The sequence below is a fragment of the Enoplosus armatus genome, chromosome 15 (genome assembly GCF_043641665.1).
Source record: "Enoplosus armatus isolate fEnoArm2 chromosome 15, fEnoArm2.hap1, whole genome shotgun sequence".
NCBI classification, from domain to species: Eukaryota; Metazoa; Chordata; class Actinopteri; order Centrarchiformes; family Enoplosidae; genus Enoplosus; species Enoplosus armatus.
Genome location: NC_092194.1, coordinates 20,697,670 through 20,722,020, shown reverse-complemented (window position 1 = coordinate 20,722,020; position 24,351 = coordinate 20,697,670). Strand labels below are relative to the sequence as shown.

Below are 24,351 nucleotides of genomic sequence, written 5' to 3'. Positions count from 1 at the left end.
GACACAGATCCTGTTGATACTCCAAATAAAAAGGCAGTAAGAACATGATCAATACTTCAGGTGTTGATCGTCCTCTAAGCCTGAAGAGAGGAAGGTCTGGATAGTTAGCATAAGCAGTGATCATTCAGCATCAACAAACAAAGAAGAACGCCATTAACAGAAACTTAATCACTAGAAAATAACTTCATATGAAAAAAAGACCACAGAAATACCATCAGAGGAAATCCCTCAGCAGTGGCTGCTTTAAATAACGGCTCACTATCACGACCCTGAGGTCACGTGGCTGCAGAAAATGAAGACCATTATTCACACTGCAGTGCAGTCTGAGTGAGTCTACAACGGAATTAAATGTGCAGACTTTATGAAGCCTGAAAGTAATAATGATATTCATTAGAAGACAATAAAATCTTTCTGCATTTCAGTGTTCACCTCAGCCGTGAGGACAGCGAGTCTGTCTCTCTGCAGCTTCCAGTTTCTTGTCTCTTTGTCGCCTGAAGCCAGCGACACAGAACAAGACGTACAAGGTTTGAGGAGGACGACGACGCTGAAACGCAGAGTTGTAGCATCCTGTAATAATGAATGTGATTACATGAATTCTTCATGTAACTGAAAGTACGAGCAGTCTGTTGTTGACATTTTCGATACTGTTTTTATTTGGTGGACAAACTATGTACTGCACGTATTATACTGCATTTACACCTTCAATGAGCTAACGTTAGCCCGTACGTTAGCCGCTTCATCTTTAGGTTACATGTAAAATGACCATGTTCGGTTTTCTTTTTTGTTGCAAGTAAAATAGGTTTGAACTTCTCTCGCAAGGTCTTTTTTTATTCATGACAACTACTTCTCACTTTTTATGTTTACAACACTGCGAATGTCTTTTGATCAGCTACAAACGGTGTGATCGAACAACACGTCGTACTATTATTAGTATTATTATTTTCTAGCAGCTCTGAGAGGTTGTATTCACACACAGAAGTGCTTCAAGCTAAATGCTAAATTTAGCATGCTAACATGCTCAAAATGACAATGCTAACATGCTGTTTACCATGTTCACCATCTCAGTGTAGTGTGTTAGCATGCTAACATTTAGCACAAGTACAGCTCAGGCTAATGGGGAAAAACAAAGTGTGTCATAAAGTGTTATTAATGGCAATTCATCGAATACATTAAACTAAAGAAAGTTGGCCTCCTTTGTGCTCCTAAATCATTTGTTTACCTTCCTGTAAACAAAGAGAAAAAATAAATCCAGAACTCTCTGTTGTCGCCCAAATACGTTTCATACGGTCCCTTATTTTAAACGAGGACAGGCCAAAATAAATGCAGGCGTCACAGCGGCCTTCGGGGGATGGAAAAGTGAAAAACATAACAATTATTAATAATTATTATAATAACAGTCACTTGCCATCTGCTCAGAAAACACAGCTGGATATTATTAACATCCTCTTTGCAGCCTGTGTGTGTGTCTTTATATATATATATATATATAAAGACACACACACACTCTTTATTACAGGATCTACTGTTGAGGATTTCATTTCTATGGCTGGTCTCCGAGTGTCTCTTGGCTCCAGGCGACCGGCTCAGATTTCCAGGCAACTGACGAGCACAAGAAAAAAAATGGTGTGAATGTGAAATGAGCCCCAAACTGTGACTGACAGGCAGACGGTCTGTCTGTCTGTCTGTCTGTCTGTCTGTCTGCGAGCACAATCTCTTCCTAGACAGTCAGAGATAATCAGCGATGAACGTACCACCGGCGGTAATTCCTAAGCAGCCGTCCCACCGTCCCACTGGCTGGAATTAGCATCGTTCCCGGAGGCTCCCCGCCCCCTTCCCTGCCCACCCGGCCCGGCGCTGAGCCCTCCCTGGAGGCTTACAGTAAGTGCTCAACTCTCACTGATAAGAGAGAGAGAGAGAGAGAGAGAGCTTTTAATTAATCTGCTTTAACCAGGGGAGAGGGAGGAGAGGAAGGGGGGTAAAAACGAATGTGGCATCTTCACCCCCAACACTAACCCTCCCCCCTTCCTCAAAGCTCATTAGAAGATCTCAGCCAGGCCGGCGGATCGCTCCCCGCTGTGAGAACTATTCAGGGCCCCCGTACATGTGCTAGACTACACTCGCTCCCCTGGGCCCTGACCCGGACACCGGGGGGGGGAGGGAGGGAGAGAGGAAAGGATGAAGGGCACGGAGGAGGAGGATGAGAGCAAGGGATGAAGGCAAGCAAACAGGCAGCGAGGTGGAGAGAGGGTGACGAAGAGGAGGAAGACACAGGAATGGAGGGTACAAAGGGAGGGCACAGAGAAAGAGGGGAGGGGGGTTTGAGAGGCAGCAGAGGAGGAGGTAAGGAGGGAGGATACAAGGAGAGAAGAGAAGGAACAAGAACAGGAAGAAAGGACGGGTAGAGGATATGACGGAGGAGACCCCAATCACATGTGGATCAATAATCAATACAAGGAAACTAATTCACCTTCATTCATTGTCAGACGAACAGGAAGGACGGTTCCAGATGCTGAAGTTGACTCGACGTTTAATATTTACTGAGCGGATTCATCGATCGGTCGGTTACCTCGTCACCGTTTCGTTGTTATTGAATGTTTCTGCATTTCAGACTGTCGGTCAGACAAAACAAGACTATTGATCCAATATAGAAATCTACAGGTGATAATCAAAAGAAACCTCAGTTACTAATTTATTCACGCTTCATTCATTCATTCATTCATTCGGTTTGGTTGTTCCACCTGTTTCACTGACGGCTGAGCAGTTTTATGTGTTTTTATTATTGTAAAGAGGACTAATCTGGGTGTTCAGCTGTAGATGGATCATTAGCTGCAACAGAATCCACGTTTGATCATCATCACCGGCTGTCAATAGTGAGAGGGGTCAGAGGTCAGAGCGACAGGGAGCATCGGTGAACCTCGAATGATCATTACGAAGAAAGGGGAGGGTTAAAAGAGTAAGAGAGACATTTGTGTTTAGCCAGGCAAGCTGCAAATGTGCAAATGGTACAAATGTTGGTGCCGACTGAGTTTGGTGACCCCCCCCTCTCCACCATGAGGCTGATGAGGTTTATCGATCCCCTGACCTTCTCTCTAGCGCCATCATCGGGTCAAAATTTCAGTTGGCCCAACAAAGTCTCTTAAAGCTGTACTTTGTGTTTAGTGCTAGTTAGCAAATGTTAGCATGCCAACATGCTAAACTACAACGGTAAACATTATACCTGCATAACACCATCATCATCATCATCATGCTATATTGTTATTGTTAGCATGCTGACGTTAGCATTTAGCTCAAAGAGCTTCTATTTCTATTTCCAATCACTGCTTCTGTGTTTCACCTCCGCGAGAATAAACTGAGACAAACCGATGTAGCGGGTATAATTTCATTATTCATACAATAATCCAATCAATAACATAACGAGAGGAGAGGATGAGACGGAGAGGAGGAATAATCTGTAAACTGGAGGTTGAATGGAATTAGTTCTGCGATGAGCTCAGATGTAAATAAATTATGATAATAATCTGAGCTTCCAACTTGATTTTCCAGCTGGGGACTGGGTCCTCCGAGGCACACACACGCACACACACACGCACACGCACACACACACACACACACACACACACACACACACACACACACACACACACACACACACACCCTCCTTCAGCACAATTAAATCAGGCATAATCACAAAAACCCCCAACACACACGCAACTGTGGTTCCCACTCATACTTTCCCAGACAGGAAAGTACATGCGCACACACAGAAAATACACACAACCTTGTATACAAACACACAATAGAGACTCACACACACACACTCATTTGTGCAGAGTTGTCTCCATTCAGGCTGCAGTGCATTGTGGGCCGGTGTGCAGCTTGGCAGGAGGAGACACAGATTCAGCCAAAAGAACTGATTGTGTTTTCTTCTCCTCTGGTTGGTCCATCCAGCACTGACCGCATTCAACACACACACACACACACAGTACCTGGTACTGCCGACTCACAGGGGGGGCAGGATTATATATATTGGCTATGTGTGCACAAACACACACACACTGACACTTTTACATACAAACACACTCTGCTGCTATACTTGTGAGGACTCTGCATTATTTCGTTAACCTCTAACGGCTGAACAAATCACCTCAAACCTTAAAGTGTTTCGACACGCGTGTGTTTCGCCCGGTCACAACAGGAAGTGGCACAGCGACATTTATATACGTGTGGTGAGCTAACCGCTAACACCCTCAGAAGCTGGGAACATGCTGCCGCTAGTCAGCTCTCTTTCCAATACTTTAACATAATAATAAAAAATCCTTTTTCTCAAATGTTAAACAAGATTATGAATCTGACGAGAGCTTTATAAATTGTTTTTAAAATCACTGGATATCTGCGGCTGGATGAGCGTTAGGTTAGTTAAGTTAGGAGAGAAAACATCCTCATAAATACAGAAAAGCAAAGCACACAGAACTTTGTGTGTTCACTGATTATAGGACACTTTTACTTTAACAATGTCACTTTATTGTTTCTAGGGAAGGAAACACCCTCATTTTGGGGGGATTTCCATCACTGTCTCTAAGCTTATGAGATGATTCGGTACACACACACACACACACACACACACACACACACACACACAGGGAGCCATATTTAATAACCCACTAACCCATCCGTGGCTGTTTGATGAGAGCTGTGACATTTCTCCAGATGGATGGGATTTCTGGGTCATTTAGCGCCCGGCTGCGCACTGCGGCGCTGCGCTCGTCCTTCGCAGATATTTTGGGAAACGTGACTGGTCTTGTGAACAGAGATTAGGCATTCATTGAGACGGGTGGCTCTAAATGGCTGTGGGAAAAACACACACACACACACACACACACACACACACACACACACTAATGGGAGATAGTGTGACAAGAAAGACATGCAGTGCAGCTTTATGGAGAAAATGTGTGTGAGACAGAAAGAACAAATCAGAAAGTGTTTTATAAAATATCAGTGTGTTATAAGACTGTGTGTGTGTGTGTGTGTATGTATGTGTGCGTGTGCGTGTGTGTGTGGCTAGTGGCGGGACCAGAGGGGAGGATCACAGTGTTACACACCACTAATCACACAAATGGGGAGGATCACACACTATTAACACACACACATGCATGCACGCACGCACACACACACACACCTACACTCACAGATCAGAGTCATGAAGTCTGAGAGATCAAAGGGTTAACATGAGTATGATCTTTCACACACACACACACACACACACACACACACACACACACACACACACACACACACACACACACACACACACACACACACACACACACACACACACACACACGTCACTCCCTCGTACTACAAAGCCAGACCTTGTGGCGACAAAGTCACACTTCATTTTCTAAAATAAACTCTTGAAAAAGTCGATCTCAGACTCGTCAGGACTTAAATTACATGATGTGAAATGATGCTTAAATTATTTCATATATATATATTATTTCACGTGTGACTGCCACCTCTCTGACTGCAGCTGCTGCAGTGAAATCTCCCTTTAAGAGTAACCTCTGCTGCAACACGAGACAATGCAAAAGGAAAAGAAACAATATAAAAATATTCCTGCCTAGAAAAACAGTTGGAGCACAAAGTGTCCTGGAATGAGCCTCGACGTGAGCCGAGGTCTTAGATTTAAGAAAAGCATTTAAAAATAAAAACAAGTACCAGGTGCTGGAACTAATTGCAGGCTTTGATGCCTTCAACTTCATAATCCATAACTGGGGAAAAGTTTTTCTCCTTAAAGAACAATAAACGTTACCTCTACATACTTCACTTCACTGAACACCACGAGAAACTTCTTTGAAGCTCGACGAGAGTAAAACCGATCCGACCAACATTACTGCTTCAGCACATCGTGTGTAGTATTAACGTAGAGACACACTAATTACAACCAATAACCAGGAAAAGATGCAAAAGGAAAGACCTGAAATAGATAAAAGGTCAATATGAACTATCTAAAACTGTAAAAAAACAAAAACAAAAAGCATAACAGACAAAAATAGATTAAAAAATAACAAATATAAACACCATATAGCCAAAAGTTTGTGGACAGTATCGACGTACTTTTGAGCACTTTTGCTCTGCAGCTGATTTCATGTTACAGCATTCAGTGATATTTAAAACATTTCCTGTTTCAACAGTGATGCACAGAGGCAGCTCCGTCTTCATCTCTCTTTGGTTCATTTACAATCAGTTCAGATTCCTTAATCCGCTTCATCACATGTATCCAGAGAGGACGGAAGCCGCGAGGCCGTCGGGGTCTCCACGGTGGCATAGCAACAGCCGTAACCACGAGCAGACGCTACAAACTGAACACCTCCGTCTCTTCAGGTACCATGGAAACAAAACGGACTTTCAGGATTGTGCCGTTTTAATGACAAACCCAGTTTCTCTTTAAGAAGACGAGGGGCTGGAGAGGATTGTGAAGTCTGAGGCTGAACAGGGACACAGATACACTCCCACAGACTCGTCCATTTCCAGCTTAGCTTACAGCTAAATAAACACGAGCTGCAAAAAAAAGAAAAAGAAAAAAGGTCCAGCAGTCAAATTCACAGAATGAAAGGAAGCAAACTTTGGCTTCGGTCTCTGCATGAACACATCCTCACAGTTTCAGACTGCAGCTGTCGTCACGGCCACGTTGCTCATTCAGCTCAAGTTGTCATCTAATGTTTTGGTATGACTACAGATACACAACATCCCAAATAATGTGGAGCTTCACTCCTTTGTGATTTGATATTCACATTATTTTGGGACAATCTTGCACAGAAAACAAACTAATGGAGGTCGGATGGAGGCGAGATGGAGCCTCACTGGACGTAAAGACCCAAAACAGCACTGCGTTAAAAAACAGTCGGTGTCGGCATGTTGTCTGAGGCACAGGTGAGACTATTAAATATTAGGAAGAGACTAGTTTGACTAACAGATGCTGCACAGATAAAGCTATGAGACATCTTGTCCTTAGTCTTGACAGTTGCCAGGTGAACGGTAGACATGCGGCTCATCCAGACAAAGCTGAGCCAGGTTCAGCTTTTTTTCCCCTGCGTTTTGTGCATCAACGCAGTGACGTCACTGAAATGGACGAGGAAGCTGCGTTTCATGGTCTTAAGACCGCCTTAGTGACCGCCGTAGGACGGACACATGTGGACACGTGACACCGGGAACCATCTGACTGAATCAGACGATGAGAGCGGTGAGCGTCAACCGAAACAGTTAAGCTGTGGTCTTTTTTTTAATGTTATGGGAGAAAGCAGCAGCAAAGCCGTCCGCATTTATTGACATTTCAGTCAAGGAAACGTTCCTTAATTAGTATTCAGAAATCCTTCAACTTTATCAAAAGGAAGGGAGCATTTAAAAGTTGTAATCCGTCCTGTGGGACGAGCTTCCCACCACCATCTTAGTATTCCAGCCCACGCTGCAGACTCTCCTCAGCTCCGGCTACACGTTACCTCCACTTCATCATCTTGTCCTTTTATTCAAGCCGGGTTTCTGCCTGCTGCTCTAACTCATGATCACGTGTGTTTCAGCTCCTCTTTGTCCTCTGTGAAACACCTCAGTCCCGTCTCTCTCTGCAGGGATCCTTTCCATAATGTTGTCGGACAATCAGAGTGACGATCTGAGCCTGTCACTGCCAAAAACAAGCACTTTGCAGCGCATTCGCAGCTGAGACGATCTACTGCGTCCAAAACTTTTGATAAATATTACTCGTTTAGACCTCGAGATCTGTAAAACAATAGTGCTCAGGTTTTAGTCTTAAGGTCCGAGTCCTTTATGGTGGACGTGTTAATGATTTTCTAGAAAGGCAGATGGCCTCCTTCTATTCACCGTCAATCAGCTTTGCTTTTATCTCAGTGTAGCCGAGCACAGCGGCTCCATCTACAGTTTGATTTGACTTTCAAAGCTTTCAGAAACAAAGTTAGTACTTTGTTTTTGGACTGAAGGAAAATTTATTACATTTAATGAAGTTAATGACTCCCTGTTTGATCTCATCAGTGATGACTTTCTCTATGAATTCAAAAGCCCACATTTTCAAAACACATGTTCATCACACTGCCAATCTAATCTGCAGATTATTTTCGCAGTTAATCTTTTAATCATTTGATGTATAAAATATCAGACAATTGTTTAAAGAGTGGCCATCACGAAGTCCCAGAGGTCTCTTATTGTCTTGTTTTGTGCCCGACAGTTGAAAACCCAAAGATAATTTATTTCCAACAAGAAAATCAGCAAATATTCAGTTCTGAGGAGCAAAAACCAGCAAATGTTTGGTGTTTTTGCTTAAAAGTGACTTCCAGTAAACAATAAATCCATTTTTAAGAGTGATTTTCTGTTTGGTTTCATTTTAGCTGTACTGTAATTCCATTTCATTTCCATAATTCTTGTCATGTTCATGAGTATTTTGGTTGAAAATGATTCTGATCTGCTGTTCCCCTTCCCTTTGCACAACGGTTTCATTAATCAAAATGAAATGAAACTGGATGAATGAATGATGAAGGTTAATATGAGCCTTCAGGCTTCATGAGGTGAGCAACTTTCCCTTCAACCGATCTCACAATCTAAACACAGGAAGTGGATATCAATCAGAAATACAAGATGTTTAGTTTTCTTTACACGTAAAACCTGAACAAATATCTTGTGGACGATTATGGGGTGGTCCCTCTAAAACAAACAATCGCCGAGACTTGAGTTGTAGCCACGACAGTTTACATGTTGGAGGTACAAGCTTCCCACGTGACAGCGGCGATTAATCTGAGCTCGCTGGGAGACTCCTGGAGTCACTTGTGGAGGTCGGAGGTCAAACGGCCGTCAACAGCGCTGCCAGCGTCCTGCTGCGGCAGACTTTTCGGCAGACCTTCGTCTCCATGGTGACTATTTACAGCAGCGGGGAGTGGCTCCCGACGCCCAGTCAGGCCTCGCCGTGCGACACAGCGGCCGAGTATAAATCACTCCCCGAGGAAAACAATGGGGCCACATGTAGCGCTCTCATAAAGGACGACACACACACACACTCACACTCACACACACACTCACACTCACACTCACACTCACACTAAAATCAATGTTTCTGGGTGTCCAAGTGACCTAATAGTTAAGTTCCAGCCAGTTAGCTTTGTTGGTAAAAAATCTACTTAGAGAAACTAGGTGTGACTGTCAGGACTTCGAGGACTCCATTAAAAACATTTTGCAGTGCTGTAAAAAATTTCACCCATTTTCCAACAGAAATCAACTTGTTTTAAATATTCCTGTATTCAGGAAAACAAACAAACCACGTGTGTTTGTGGCGCTGGCCGCTCACTCAGCCCATAAAAGACGGAGAATGTAATCCAGGATCTGAACGTTGGCACGAACACACTTCACTCTGCGCTCACGAAAACATGCTGAAAAGAAGGCTTAAAAAGGTGCCCTCTGGAGTTTTCTTGTAAACAAATCAAAGTTGTGTTTTCATTCAGCGTTCTCCTTCAGGGCAGACAAATGTGCTGAATGCATTTCCCTCCTCAGAAAACATTTGCAAAGCCAATTATTTAAAAAAATATTTCAAATCCGACAATTTTTTTTACATCCATGTTTACTAGCTAGCAGTCTTCTTCTTCTTCTTCTCTGCCTTTGTTGGCAGGATGTGAATGGTGCCGCCCGCACAACACAAACAACACAAACAACACCGGGACCCACATATAAAAACATAAAGACACGGCTCCGTGGTGCTACTAGTGGTCAAAAACTCAGAAAATGAGACTTTCACAGGCTGAATTACGGAGACGTGATAAGCCGAGGTGCCGTTTGTGAGAACAATCGTGTACCGAACATCCTCCTCTTCTGCTGAATCACGTCTCCTCCTCCTCCTCTAATCTGCTCTCAAGGCGGTAGCAGGGATTTCCAGGCTGACTTTAACTCCTGCTTGTCCTCCTGATAACTCTCCATCATCATCATCATCATCAATTATTCCAGTTCCACACGACCACTGTTACACTGCTGCAGCTCTGACCTTTGACCTCCGTGTTATCGCCCCCAGGTCAGGCCTAAAGTTGTGTTTCCGTGACCCCCCGGCCGCTCTGTTATGCTAAACTCAACATCTGGTTCTGGTCCATTTTCTGGTGCTGTGGGTGCAGATGTTGGACTCTATTTTGATGGATTTCCTCCATGATCCAAAATGGCTGCTCATTGATTCTGACTCCCAAACCTGACATTTCTTTCTTAATATTCATACAGACAATCTCTCTTTATATTGGCTTCTTTTGTTATGTGCTTTAATTGATGTATTTTCCTCTCCGTTGTGTTTCTAAATGTACAGATTAAAGTATCGTGAGGTGAACTGAGTCTATATCAAAGTTACAGATCCTGTTATAGGAGATTTTAAACCACACGTTTCCTCGGTCTGTCAGTCCAGTACGAGCTACGTCATCAATAACCGGCTTGAGGCTGTATCTTTCCTGCCTCCTCTCTGTTTGTTGGCCCTCCTCACTTCTTGACCTTTTCTTTAAGGTCACACTTCTTCTGTTTGTCTGTTAGACGGCGTCGCTGCTCATCTCTTCCCGCCTCCCTCACCTCCACGAGGAGGTCACGGCTTTCCTCTTTCTGTCGGCCCTCTTCAGTTTCTACAAAAAGGTCCTCGTCTTCAACGCTTCACCGTTTCATTCACAATGTGTTGAGTGGATTTCTATCTGATGTGTGACTCCAATGATGAAGAGTGGAGGAGGTGAGGGAGGGATTTAAATATTAAATAGGGGGGTTAAAATAAAGTAAATGTATGTGAACTAACACCTTTTATAAACAGCTGTAATGTAAAATGTAAAAGATTTAAGCAGATTTTTAAGTGTTTATTAAAGTATTTGCCAACAACGATAAATCCTCATCAGTAAGTGCTTTATTAACAGATAATCGATCACCACTCTGATCAATAGCCATCTGTGATCAGTTTTTGAACGCAGCCGGTAAAGATGGAGCCAAGTTGAACTACTTCAAACTTCATCATGTGTTTGTGAATTATATTTTTTTATTATCAATCTAAATCTGCAAAGTAACAAGTAACTTAAGTTATCAAATCAATGTAGAGGAGAAAGCAGCAGAAAATGGAGATGCTCAAGTGAAGTACAAGTACCTCAAGATTGTACTTAAGTGCAGCCGTTGGTTTCCACTCAATCCTGTACAACACGCAGATTGATAAACTTGTGTAATCGATTAATCTGAGTCAATAAAATGATATAAAGTACAATCAAATATCTAAAACACATCAGGACTGTTTGAGAAATGCTCATGTGCGACGCAGATTTGTAGTTTTTGTAGTAAAAAGAATAAAACGAGCGACGGAGCATCATTGACCTTCACGTCAAGGTCACCCCCCCCCCTTCTCCTTCACCATCTCACTCTGCATGGAAACGTCTGTTTACTTGTGGGATTAATGTTGTTTACTCTTTGAGCTGCACATGATGATGATGATGTACTCCTCATCGGTCTCTGGGCTCCGCCGGACGGACGGCCGCCATTCTTTTAAAACAAACCCGACTATTTCATTCACTGCCATGAGGATGTATTTGTAGTGGGATTGTTTTTGTAGACAGCAGAGACTTTCCACAACTTTCATCATGTAGTCTTCACCATCAACAATCTTTACCAGCATCAGACACGCAAGCTGACCAATCACAGCTCAGTATCTCTGTGATTTATTAAGAGCTGCACGTCAGATACGACTTAACGCAGGACTGTAAATCAATTCTTCTGTTTCTCACTCTTTCTATCAACAATCTCACTCTCTTGAACACAATCACTCATCCATTCATGTATTAACTTTATCTCTTCCTCACCTCTCCTCCTCCTCCTCCTCGACTTTATCTCCCTCTTCCATCTATTTTTGTTATTTGACAGGACAAGTAGAGAGACAGGTAGGGCGGGGAAGAGAGAGGGGGGATGACATGAGCCCGGACTCGAACCCGGGCCGCTGCAGTCAGGACTCAGCCATGACGTGGTACACGCTAGACCCAGTGAGCTGACGAGGCGCGCCCCCCCCCTCCCATCCATTAATCTCAGTCTGTCTGTCTGTCTGTCTCACTTTCTATCCTTTCACTAGCTCTCTGCCTCTCGTCTGTCTCACCCTCCCTCACCTCCTCCACTCATCCACTCTCTCTCTGTTAGGCTATCAGTCTCTGCCGGGCTTAGCGGCTCGTTCCTAATCAGCTTACTGCCAATGAGACTAAGCCTGAGCTGAAAAGGCGATTGAGGGAGGCCGTTTAGCCACTGGCTGACAACTGGCAGGAGCCGGGGGGGGGGGGAGGGGGTGTCAGTAAAACTTAGCGGGGAAGGGGAATAAAATATAAAAATGAAACTAATATATCATCTTGGGTTTTAAGAGAGTGGAGACCGACTTGAGAGTGAAGATAAAGAGGGACAAAAGAGGAAGTATCTCAGTGTATTTCAGTGCTAAGGCGTCCCCCTTCTTGTGGCTCCAGGGGGAAAGTCTTCAGCTGCTAAGCTACGCTGCGGCTCTGTGAGGCCGTGAACTACCACAATAGTAACTCTTTTAGTGTCAACATTTTCGGTTGCTGGCTGCGCTGTTTCTTCTTTTTTTTCTGTGGCTAAGCCGTGGATAAAAACTGGGATGTTTTCCAAATGGCCCAGTTTTAGAGTTCTCCTCAAAATTCCAGCCCTGGCTGGCCCATTAGTTACAGCGCGAGGCGCTCGGGAGAACAAAGGTTTGGCCGTTGAAAGCTGTTTGGATGGAAGAGGCTGCGGAGGGAAAGCTGCTGTCGCTGCTGCGAGCAGAGCCGGATGTCCACAATCAAAGAGACGCTCTCATTTCTCAGCACTTTATGAGAAACGGGCTCGTCTGAGGAGGGTGGGGGGCTGGGGGGGGTTAAATATGTGAACATCTCCCTGGATGAGAGTGGAGGCTAAAGACCTAAATGTAAATGCGCCTGATTGAACGTGCTACCTGCAGCAGAACAGGCCGACTGGCCTCCTGTCACGTATGACGTCACGGCATCAGTGGCCAGATTCAGAGGCAAAATCCTGAAAGTACCCAAATCGCTGCAGCGAGGAGCTCGCGCTCAGTTAACATGTTATCTAATGCACGACCGCCGTGAACTAACAGAGTTATGATTCCTCTTTCGGGTGCGTTTGGTTTTCTTCCTTGAATTAAAAGTTCAGCCGTTCCTCTTTGTGCAGCGCACTATAATGATGTTTGCTGTAAGTGTCTAAAGAACAAAGCTACCACTAAATGTTCCTTCTTAGTTCCCTGAGAAAGATGATGTAAGTTGGTACTAATTACAGGGGAAATGGGGGCAGTTTCTGTTGAAATTCCTCTCAGCTCAGCTGAACATGCAGAAATGTAAAACTGCTCTGCGGGCGAGTTTACAATTCAACACAATTTTCCCTTCAGTACTTCCACAGTTCTTAAAATCCCTCCAAAGTTCAACACCTACATTTAAACTCAACACAGTTAACTAAACTCAAACAGCCGTCTCAAGACTCTCCACGATTAGTACCAGGAAACTTTTCAGGAAGTTACTGAGGAACTACAGGAAGTATTCGATCTAACAGCTGCAGTTCTCAGTTACTTTGTTAGGATTTTACAAACAAACATCTATAATATGAAGCATTGTTATAGATTAAACTACTATCAAACAGTATAATATAGTATAGACATGTCAATGATGCTGTAATAATAACTGCTTAATGTTTGTATAAGCATTTGTATAAAGAAGTTACTCTACTGGACATTCATTGTTTTCTCTGATGTTTTGTGAGTTTCATACTCCTGAACTGATATTTAATTTAAACTGTACTTTTACAATATATCACTCTGAAAGGGACACACTATACCACACTTTGTATACTAAAGTATAAAGTAGTATAAAGTACTACTACTACTTAAGAAAGTAAAGTAAAGACGTAGTTTTACAAATAAACTTTGACCACATGAAGTGAATATTATCACTTTAAAGATTTCACTCATTTAGTCTCAAAATTACAGCTTTTATAACATTTATTGTCCCTTAATTCCTGAAAATCTCACGTTTTGTAGAAACAAGCTTTTAATCTCATCAGCAATATGTGGCACGTCACATGGCTGCTGGACGGGGGGGGGGGGCATGACCCTCTCTGTCCGTCCGTTTGCTAACGTCCTCCACCATCCAACGGCTCATTGGACACAGTTTGCAGGGGGGAGGGGATGGGGGAGGCGTCGGGGGGGATCAGAGGCTTACAGGGAGGGGCTGCAAACCACAGACAAATTATACACCCTCCCCTAACACAGCTGGTGGCATAACAAGGAAAAACATCCTCTTCGATCGAGTGTGCCGGGCAGGAAAATATGATAAAGTGCAGAGTCCGAGTGCGACCCCCCCACTTCGCTGCGGGTGGAGATTTAACTGGAGCCGCTCTCGCTCCGTCAGTTTTTCCTGTTTCTGTTAAGTTTTTTTAAACACACGAGTGACTTTTTGACTTTCTCATGACACCTGCTCTGACAAACCAAAATGGGAAGCATTTCCTTTTTCCTCCCCCCTCACCCGTCCTCTGGCACCGCCTCGGAGAGGAGGTGGCAACGGCGACATCTGGCCAGAAAACTGCTGAGTTGTCCAGTTTTTCCCTCAGCGCTGGCTAAGTCTGCGGGTCCGATTTACATTTCAGGAAAACCAACACAGACCGGAGCGGTTGCCCCGACTCCTCTCCCTCTGAGGGATAAAATGCACTGAGGAATTCTCCTCGTCTTTTCTTTTCTTTCTCCAAAAAAAGCTCTGGAATCAGACAAGTTCTCTATAAACAGAAGGGGGAAAAAAAAAAGCTTTGAATGGGAAAAGGGCAGATGAAGGAGCAGAGAAGCGAGAGAGAGGGAGGAAAAAATATCACCGGAGGGCAATTATCTGGGCTATTTCTGGAAGACTGCTTTTCCATCCTCCAGCAGGGATGGAGGGAACAGGGAGGGTCTGTTTGGCAGCTGGCTGGAGGAGGTGGAGGGTGGAGAGACAGAGGGAGGGGGGTAGAAACAGAAAGGAGGAGAAGTGAAAGAGTGCATGGGACGTCGGAGCCTAAAGACTGTCCAGTACAGTGAGTACAGCAGGACTCTGGTGTCCCTGAAGGGCCGAGTTAGCAGGACTTCAGAGAGACAGTGAGGAGACAAAGACAAGATAACAGAGGGACAGACAGAGAGACGTGTTACAGGCCTCCCTCTACACACCTATGGAGGTCTGGTCATGGTGCATCAGCTACTAAGGACGCTTTATAAAAGCTCAATTTAGTGGAAGACGTGGACACACAGATGTTGATGATTGGCAGCACAGCGTCTGACGGACGACGCGACGTTTCGTAGAAGCAAAAGCTAAATCAGGTCCAACTTTTTTGTAGAGTAATCTTGCAGTTTTTTTCCACGTTGTCTGACAGCGTGCTGATGCCGGTCTGAACGCGGCCTCCATCCCAAACACCTTGTGTTTGAATCCAATTTAATCTAATGGATGCTTGTTTCCATCTTGGAAAAAGCTCCAGGAATAACGATGAAGTCTGGACGTTATCATTCAATCCCTGACAGAATCTCAAATATTTAACTTGACTGTTGACAGATTCCAACATTTCAAATCAGTGCAGTTGGCTTCCCATCCTGGATTAGAAGTCAGAGATGTTGTTGCTACAGTAAAGAGCTCCTCTACATGCTTGTAAATGACTCCCCAGCTACATTTTCATCCATGTAAGTCCGGCCCGGCGGCCAACAACACCGACTGAAGCTCTGTTACCCACAAGAAGACAAAGTCTGTCGGGCTGTGGCTTCACGTAATCTACAAGATAAATGGGAACAAAAATCCTCTCTGACCTTTAAAAACAAAAGTAAGATGTCAGCCTCGCTGCTCTCTGTTTACTCTAAGTGGTCTCATCGAACCCGCTGCTCGTTTTAAAGTCCTGCCATCAAACTGGTGTGAGTGAAGAGAGGCAAATTCACACCATGTTTTGTAAAGTGCAAACATTTTCAGTGGAGAGATCAAGAGAAAAGATGAAAGAGACAAAACGGGGAGGGAGAAAAAAAAAAACACGACAAGAGGGAGCACAAGAGAGGCAAAGAACTCGTTAGCGAGTTGCAGAAGCCCAAAGCAAGAGCAGACCTGATGGTGCCGAGTGATACAACAGGCCTGTAGCTGCCGCTGAAGGCTTTTAACTGCGAGACACAGGGAGGATTAGAAAAGTAGGCGAGAGAATAGAGGACAGACGGAGGAGGGAGAGGGATAAAAAGTGAGATGAAGTAGACGGAGACGAACTTGGAGGAGAGGGTGAAAGAAGATGGGAAATAAAGTGAGAGGAAATGGAGGGGAAAGAACAAGAAAGCAATAAGGAGGAAGGTGAAGGAAAGATGGAGAGAGGTGAATGGTGAGGGCCATTTTCTAGAAGTAGAAGACACGATGGACGCAAGGTGGAGGACACGGGACTGTTTTTAGACGTAGAAGACGAACAGGTGAACAGATTACCTCGAGATTGCTGAAAGCTACAAAGACCAGAAACCCGCAACACGTCACGACGGGTTTAAACCAGAACACACAGATGTTTCGTCGTCTTGACGGGCAGAAAGGAGCGCGTGCAGGAACAACAGACTGCGATTAAAGTCGCTGTGCTGAGCAATTCTCAAAATGCTTCTGAAGCCTGAAACTTAGAGAGGCCGAAAGAGAAACGGCCTTCTTTAAAAAAACGTATTGACTTGTCAACAGTCCCGATTCCAGACATAAAAATAAAAGACTGTTTTTAATAATCATGAGGAGGATTTGCAGCAGACAGATCAAAGTCTGAGAGCCGACACTGAACTGGGGAACTGAGAGATAAATAAAGTTGAAGTTGTTTGGGTTTTTCTTTAATTTCAGGGGTGCAATATGATAAACAACAGTTTGTTCATGTTTGTCATGAGACAACGCTACATACAGAGCTAGCTAAAGGCCAGCTAACGATGACTGAGTTAACATTTAGTCGTCTTAAAACTCAAAATGAGATCGACATGTCAGACTTTACATTTCACCTCAAAATAAAATGATTCACCATAATAATTTAACCATCCTACGTGACGTTATTACACGTGTTTATTGAGATGTTACCGAGTTATTAATCATCACTGGTGAGTCCGATTATTGAAGGTATATCGATTTATGCTGTACACGCAGATTTAATTTGATTTGTATTTTGGTCTTTGAGTTCACGTGGAGGCTGAAACAGTCTGGAGATCAATATTATCATCTACAAAGTAAACTTTATTGTTGTACTTCAGAGGCCAAACGAGATCCGACCGTGTCCGACACAGAAGAGGAGAAAATATTAAGAGCAACAGACGGAGGAGAGAGTGATGGAGAACAAGAGGAAACCTCCAGGCTGATCCTCAGAGCCGAGCGAGAGCCCACATCTACAAGAGCAAAACCCTCGAGCGGAGCGCTGGGAGCAGCCAGGAGCCCGCAGGAGGAACCCGGAGAGGGAGGGGAGGCCGGAGCAGCACAATGCCTCAGTGTAGCCCCTCAGCGAGGCCTCGAAACAAGGCACAATGGCTGCACTGTCAGCAGGCCTTCTCCTGCACTTTCATAGGTCTCCCTGACACCAGGCCTCTCCCCTTTTTCAATAACCAGCACAACAACCTTTTCAGGGGCCGAAGCAACGGTCTGCTCCTCGACCGCCGGCCTGAAAGAGACCATTCTGCGCTCAACGGTCGCCGTTTGAGATTGTTTTTGTCCTCCTCCTGATTTTTTTTTCTTCCATTCCAGTGCTGCGACTGACATGCCGTGAGAGAATGGGAGATTATCACCATGCGGGGCATTCTCTTGCTCCTAATGGCTTGTGGGTAGAGCTACTGAAAACCGAAAAACCGCAGGGGTTGATAACATTGTTGTGCATTCAACGCGACAAAGTGCAGAGTTCAGCGGATTCTGGATAAATGGATGGAAGTTTCCATTCAGGAGAGGGAAAGAAAAATGAAAGGAAAGTGTGGAATGAATGATTCACAACAGCGATGGCCATGAATGATTCATTGACGAGGCAGGGATGGATTTTAAAAATTCAAACAGGTCGAACACTTCAGGAAAGGGCGTCCATTCTTAAAAACCAGCAGACAGGGATTGTGCCAGTGAAGCCCCCTCTTCAAAGAGATCAGAGCCAAAACATGAAACTGGAGATGGTCTTTCATTCATGGAGTATGTCGGCTTTCCAAGGAAGAGATTTGCCTTCCTGGCAGCAGCTATTAGCCAACTGGAGCGGCTCAAATCCAGCAGCCTCTCCGCTCTGCTGTCGTCCACTGTTGTTACTGCGTTGGCGTCATCATGGCTGCAAACTTCTGTCGCTGATACATACGGAGGTCAAATTATGTGCCAAGATACATTTGTAGTCTTGATTGGTTTCGCCCATCAAACTGTCTGTTTACTTGACTTCAGGACAACGAAAATATGAATCCAGATTTATTGACCGTTTAGTCTATCAAACAAAAACATTCCCAGAGACTCAGGTGACGCCTACAAATGGCTTGTTTGGTCCGAGATACTCCACTTATAAGAATATGAAACAGAAAGAAGCTGGAACAGAGAACGTTGACTAATCAATTCATCGTTTCATATCCAGAAGACTATTTTCGGTAAAGCTTCGTTTTCAAGTTCATTTAGTCAGATTCCTCAGAATAACATAAACATTGAGACTGTGTTCAACTGGTAAAAATCCAATTTTATTAACAGTTGGTCCTCGTGGGTTTTCACCGTGTTTGATCTGCGGTTACTTTTTTAACTTCAGCAGCTTCAGTTCTGTGTGATCTTCGGCGTCTGTACACTCGTCAGATTGTGAATGATAAAAACAGACAGGTTCACGTATGATTCCATAGTTCTGCTTGATTATTAGTCTGCTGTAACATCTCTGCCTCCACTATTACTAAGCAGTTGCTGGAGCAGCATTAGCATTCATTTAATGACTATACGTCCTATGTTCTCTCTCTGTTAGCTCCGGTTTTGGTCTCCACCACCTCCTGGGAGAAATCTCTGGCTCTTTAGCTGCTAAATGCTGCACTACGTTGCACCAGCTCGTCTCTAACAGTGTCTGTTTGGGAGAAACTGGGACCAGTTGGTTAGAACCGAACACAGCAGCACTGTTTTAGTGCCGTCGAGGATCCACGTGGAGCATCGTACGGAGGACGAACACGACACTTAAAGCCTCATCAGGCAGACGGACGCTCTGCTGAAGTGTCCTCGAGCAAGACGCTGCATCACTGCCAGCTTCACCGAGCTGCTGAGGCTGACCTCTGACCTCCCTGTGGGGGGGGGGGGGGGTGTGTGTGAACACAAAGGATCAATAACGCATCACATTACTGTCCTCTAAATGGGAAGTGCTATAATGTGTCATAATTTGTGTCATCAATCATTTTGTCAGTGCGGGTTTGTTTTTCCTCCCTTGAGACGGATCGAGACTCTCGATTGATTTTGGGATGTTTTTTCTTTTCCTTTTCTATTTATATTTTTTCTTCAACTTTTGTTTTTTCAGGTTTTTTGTGTTCCTCTGTTTTCAGCTTTTCCCGTTTGTTTTTTTTATTTCATTCTTATTTTTTTTTTCTGGCTGAGTTTTTTTTGTAGTTTTCAGGTTTTTTGTATCCGTTGTTTTTGTTTCTGTTTTTCAGGATTTTTTTTGTCTGTTTTTCTCCTTTTCGTGTTTCTGTTTCTCCGTCTTTTTCTTCCTCTTTCTGGTTTTCAGTTGTCTGTAATAACATGAACTTCCAATCAAGTGTCTGGTTGTAGATTAATAATGAAAAATGGCGATAGAAACACATGATTACAAAATAAATTGACCCGCACACACACAATCTCACACACACTCAAGGAAACGTGGACAGGAGGGAGCCGGAGATCGAACCACCGACCGTGGCCTTCAGGGACGCCGTCCTCTGCTCTGTGAGCCACAGCATAACTCATCATCAGCACAATTTATTTGACAACAGCTTCGTTAGAGAAAATGCTTGCGGGATTTCCATTAAAGTGAATTTCTGTTTCCATGTTTCATATTTGTTTCCATGACCTGGATTTCCACTGTTTTGTTCACTCACACACACAAAACGTCTTCGGGTCTGTAATGTGTTTGTTCTGTCTCTGTTTTCATCAGTGTTTACGTCCCCGTCACTCCGGAGAGCCGGATGATGGACCCATTTTGTTAAAGAGTGTTTTAAAAATACATTTTATTTGACTTGAAGAGAAACCGGCGCTAAAAACACTCCCAACTGCAATGAATAAGAAATAAGCAGACATATCAAAGTCCTCTGAGGGTCTGGGTGGCTCAGGACAGGGTTTACAAAGGCCTAGCAAACTGCTGCCAGATGAAGAACCACAGAACGAGGGGGGGGGTTCCCTTAATCACTAAACAGCTGCCTCTATATGACTCCTATAAAGCTTCAAGATGGTGCCTAAAACCAACATTAACTGAAAGGGGTTTAAAAACAGAGCCATAAGAAAACCAATTTCCACCAACACCAAACAAACTGAAGAAAACCTCTCGGCTTCTCTCTTCGCTGCAGAAAACCCATTACAATCGTCTGAAAGGCTCGATGTGGATCAGTCCTGTGAACGCGAGTCGTGAGAGGAGGTGGGGAGAGCAACAGCCAGAGACAAATCCTGGCAGAGACGGTGCATCTCCAGGAAAAAAAAAAAGAAAAAAGGAAAATCCCACAAGAGTCGGGAAGAAAAAAAACACACAAAACTGAGCATCTGTCCTGCTGTCGCAGGTGATTATTCTGGGCGACAGCAGAAGTGCCGCCTCATCGTTATGGAGTGAAGCCACCGTCACGTGCCAGAAAAACACAAAACGTGCGAGTCTGACAGGAGGAAACCTTCTCCATCCATCTCGTCTTCATTCAGTCGAGCAACTGCTGTTTGCAGTGAGGCTTATTTAACAGTCTGAGGGACTGAGGAGACCCAGACACAATTAAATATGGATTTATGTACTTTAGGCGCTGTTTATCAGGGGCATACTGGTGGTTGACATTACAGGTAATAGTGTTGACAAGACGAGGGCACATAGTCATTATCTGATTAGTATTTAAGATGATCTAAAAATCCCTCATTTATTAATGCACTCTGGGAAAAGGACCTCTTGAAGACGGCAGAACGGCTAACAGCTGTTACCTTTAGGAGGTCGTGTTTACTCGATATACATCAGAGCTGTTTCATATGTTCACAATATGGAGGAGGCTGACTTCAGATCTGATGCTACAAAAAAAAAGAGAGAGAGAGAGAAAGGTACAGACGTTTAGATGTAAAGATGGAGAATGGGAACATCAAAGTCTGTTTACAGGTGTTGGGAACCCTTGGTGGTCGAGTTGCACTATGGGTAATGTAGGCTCCAGGTTGTGACAAGGAAGAAGTTACCTGGCATAACTATTATAAAAGGTAACATTTCCTACAATAAACAAAAATTCAACATCATGAGCTGGTAAAGATGGACGTCATGGCAGAGCTGCTGTATCAGACAGGTGTACCTACACTGCTATAGAAGTTTATTCTAATAATATAATATAAAAGGGTATAATCCATTTTAAAACTTTGTTATCCATTATCTTTCATCTATTTGATCATTTTTTAATATGGACTTCACGTCCACAACAAAATGAACTTACTGATTGATTAGACAGTTATTAGCCAAAGTCAAAAACTACCAGCGGACGATCGTAATTTCCTGCAGCTGATGTATATTATGTTCAGTGGAGCAACTAACGATTAAATGAATCAATCACAGAGTCCATAAAATGTCAAAAACTTCCCATCACAAGTCTACGGAGCCAAAAACAGCTCGTTCAGTTCAACCGACAGTCAAAGGTTTACAAGGACATGAAACTGAGAAACGCAGTAAATCTTCACGTCGGAGAAACTGGAACCAGAAGCTTCAGGTTTGTTAAATGGAAAACAATCGATTATCAAAATATCTGCAAATCTTCTGTCATAAGTTCATTCATTACTGGACTAATCTGTCAGCATTACTCATGTTACATACCAGCCTAGAACAACAAGTGCTCTGTGACTTCAGTGACTACATTTCCCAGAATTCTTCTAAGAAAGCCAGCAGTGGTGACCGTATCCTCAAAGACAGACTGAGAGCTTTTCCAGTCACGGAAAAAAGCGAAAGATGAGGGCTGCGTCTGCACCTCTTGGTCTCTTGATGACACTGATCCACGTTATGATTTCAAGTGTTCAGATTACACCGTTTGTCTGCACACGAAGTAGGTTTATTCCAAAATAAACCGAGACACAAAACACTTGATCAAACCTGCTCACAAGTATAAAAACAGGCCCGTCCACCCACCTCTTTCCCAGGGTGCTGAGCGGCGTGCTGAGGCTGAGCGGAGCTCGAGCAGGTTTACGGTTACGTCCGGTCAGTTTCGTGGCAGCCGGCTCCTTCTTCGGGGACTCGGCCGTGCGAACTGGGCTGGCGCCGGGCTTGATGTTCAGGTCCTTCAGGACGTCGTAGTTGATCTTGGAGGAGATCCTCTTCTGCTCCAGCATCTTCTCGATGGCCTCGTCTGCGGTGTTGGCTTGGATCGGGGGGCGCTTCTTCGCGGGTCCTCTGGGCTGTCGGGATTTAAAACAGAACCATTTTAAAAAAGAGCCTTTATCAGGGTAATATTTGAGATTTTTAGCATGCTCAGGTGCATGTTATCATATATAAATGTGATGTTAATGGAAACATTTTTACAATAACAAGGTACAAACGTTGAAAGTTCAGGGTTTATTTCATGCACTCAAACCTCGAGGGGAGGTGTGCTCTACTGCTCAAGACATCTTGATAAACTCTGACAGAATAATTTGAAAAGAAAGCAGCAGAACTGACGGACACACAGTGTGGAGCGTTATGTATTCATTGCTTCTGGGAAACCGGAGGTATGAAATCATCTTTATAAAGTAAATTATCCACTGAATAAAAATAATTCATATATTTAAGCAGAATATTTACATTTATTCCTAAATCAAATGTGCAAATGCATCTGTTCCATGTTTCCCTCACTGCTACTGAAGCGTCTACAGCCACGAGAGGATGTACTTGTCATTAGCATGTTAGCATTTAGCTCAAAGCTCCTCTGCGTCTATGTTAACACGCTGGTGTTTAGCAGGTATAATGCTTAACATTATCACTCTCTTAGTTTCGCATGTTAGCATGGTCCATTATCTATAACCGCTTATCCTTTGGGTGGGTGGGGGGGCTAAGGCTGATCTCAGCTGACATTGGGCGAGAGGCGGGGTCCGCCAGTCAATCACAGGGTGTGTTAGCATGCTAACATTTTGCTAATGCTAATGAAAAGTCAGGTGATCACAGTTATTACGATGTATACCAGGTAAAAATATGAAAAGTTTGTTTATCTGACTCCCACTAGTTGTTACCTCGGCAACAACTACTCGTCCTGAGCATCCTGGCCATGACTGCAGCGCCACATTTTAAACAAGTCATGATTAAGACCTTGTAGTCAATCTAACTTTATCCAAATTACTGCAATTCTGCTCAGAGGATGAGGGTCAGATGTTATCTGGAAATATTTTGTCTTCCTATTAGACCATTTAGGACCCAGATGGGAAAGATTTGCCCTCTAAAAAAAAAAAATAAAAATGAGCGTGAGTAATTTCAGACCACCAGAGGAACATCGATGCACGCAAATTTACAGCTGAACACATTTCTGTAATCAGCAATTTATCTCAATTAAGACGCCAGATTGGGGTCGTCACCCAGTCGCAGTTACTCCACATTCACCTTGACCTCGCTCCAAATCAAGGCTGCAGATCAGCCAAGTTTCTCTTTACGGAAAACATAAACTTTTAAACACATTTCATGCGACAGCGACGGGGTCTTAAATCTCACAAGTTTCTTCACACATTGATTTCAGGCAATTTCACTTAAAATCCTCAGCTGACAGTAAATTGACCCCCGCAGCAGCAGCTAATCAACTCAGGATGTTAAGCGTTAGGAACCACAAACGGACGCTCACTTTGTCATGCAGAAAAATAACGAGATCGTCCTCCGTTGTATTTATTTTTTCACTCCTTTGTCTGTGAAGCGACTGAGCGCTGCTGGTTAGATCAGTGCTGTCGGGAGGCTGCATGTCTCATTAGATCCACTGCAGTTAATCCAGCTAGTTAAAACCAGTGAACAGATGTTGGGTCTATCAAAGGATCTGGGACTGCCAAAACCAGTAATGGGATACGAGAGGGAACCAGTTTCACAGGACCTACAGCCTGTCTGTCTGTGTTTAGTCTGTCTGACCATCTGACATTATGAATATCTCACTACTTATAGATTTCCTCGATGTTGAAAACTAATCGACAACAATTCTGAAGATCTATGAATCGTTTC

General features: G+C 43.9%; 1 protein-coding gene across 1 annotated transcript in view; it reads right to left on the bottom strand.

Moving 5' to 3' along the window:
- Positions 1-24,351, bottom strand: part of LOC139297655 (transcription factor IIIB 90 kDa subunit-like) — an 89,381-nt gene that overhangs the window by 9,041 nt on the left and 55,989 nt on the right. Inside the window, exon 15 of the mRNA XM_070920417.1 lies at positions 22,315-22,580. Within this exon, the coding sequence (XP_070776518.1) occupies positions 22,315-22,580 (266 nt within the window). The remainder of the gene's footprint in view (positions 1-22,314; positions 22,581-24,351) is intronic.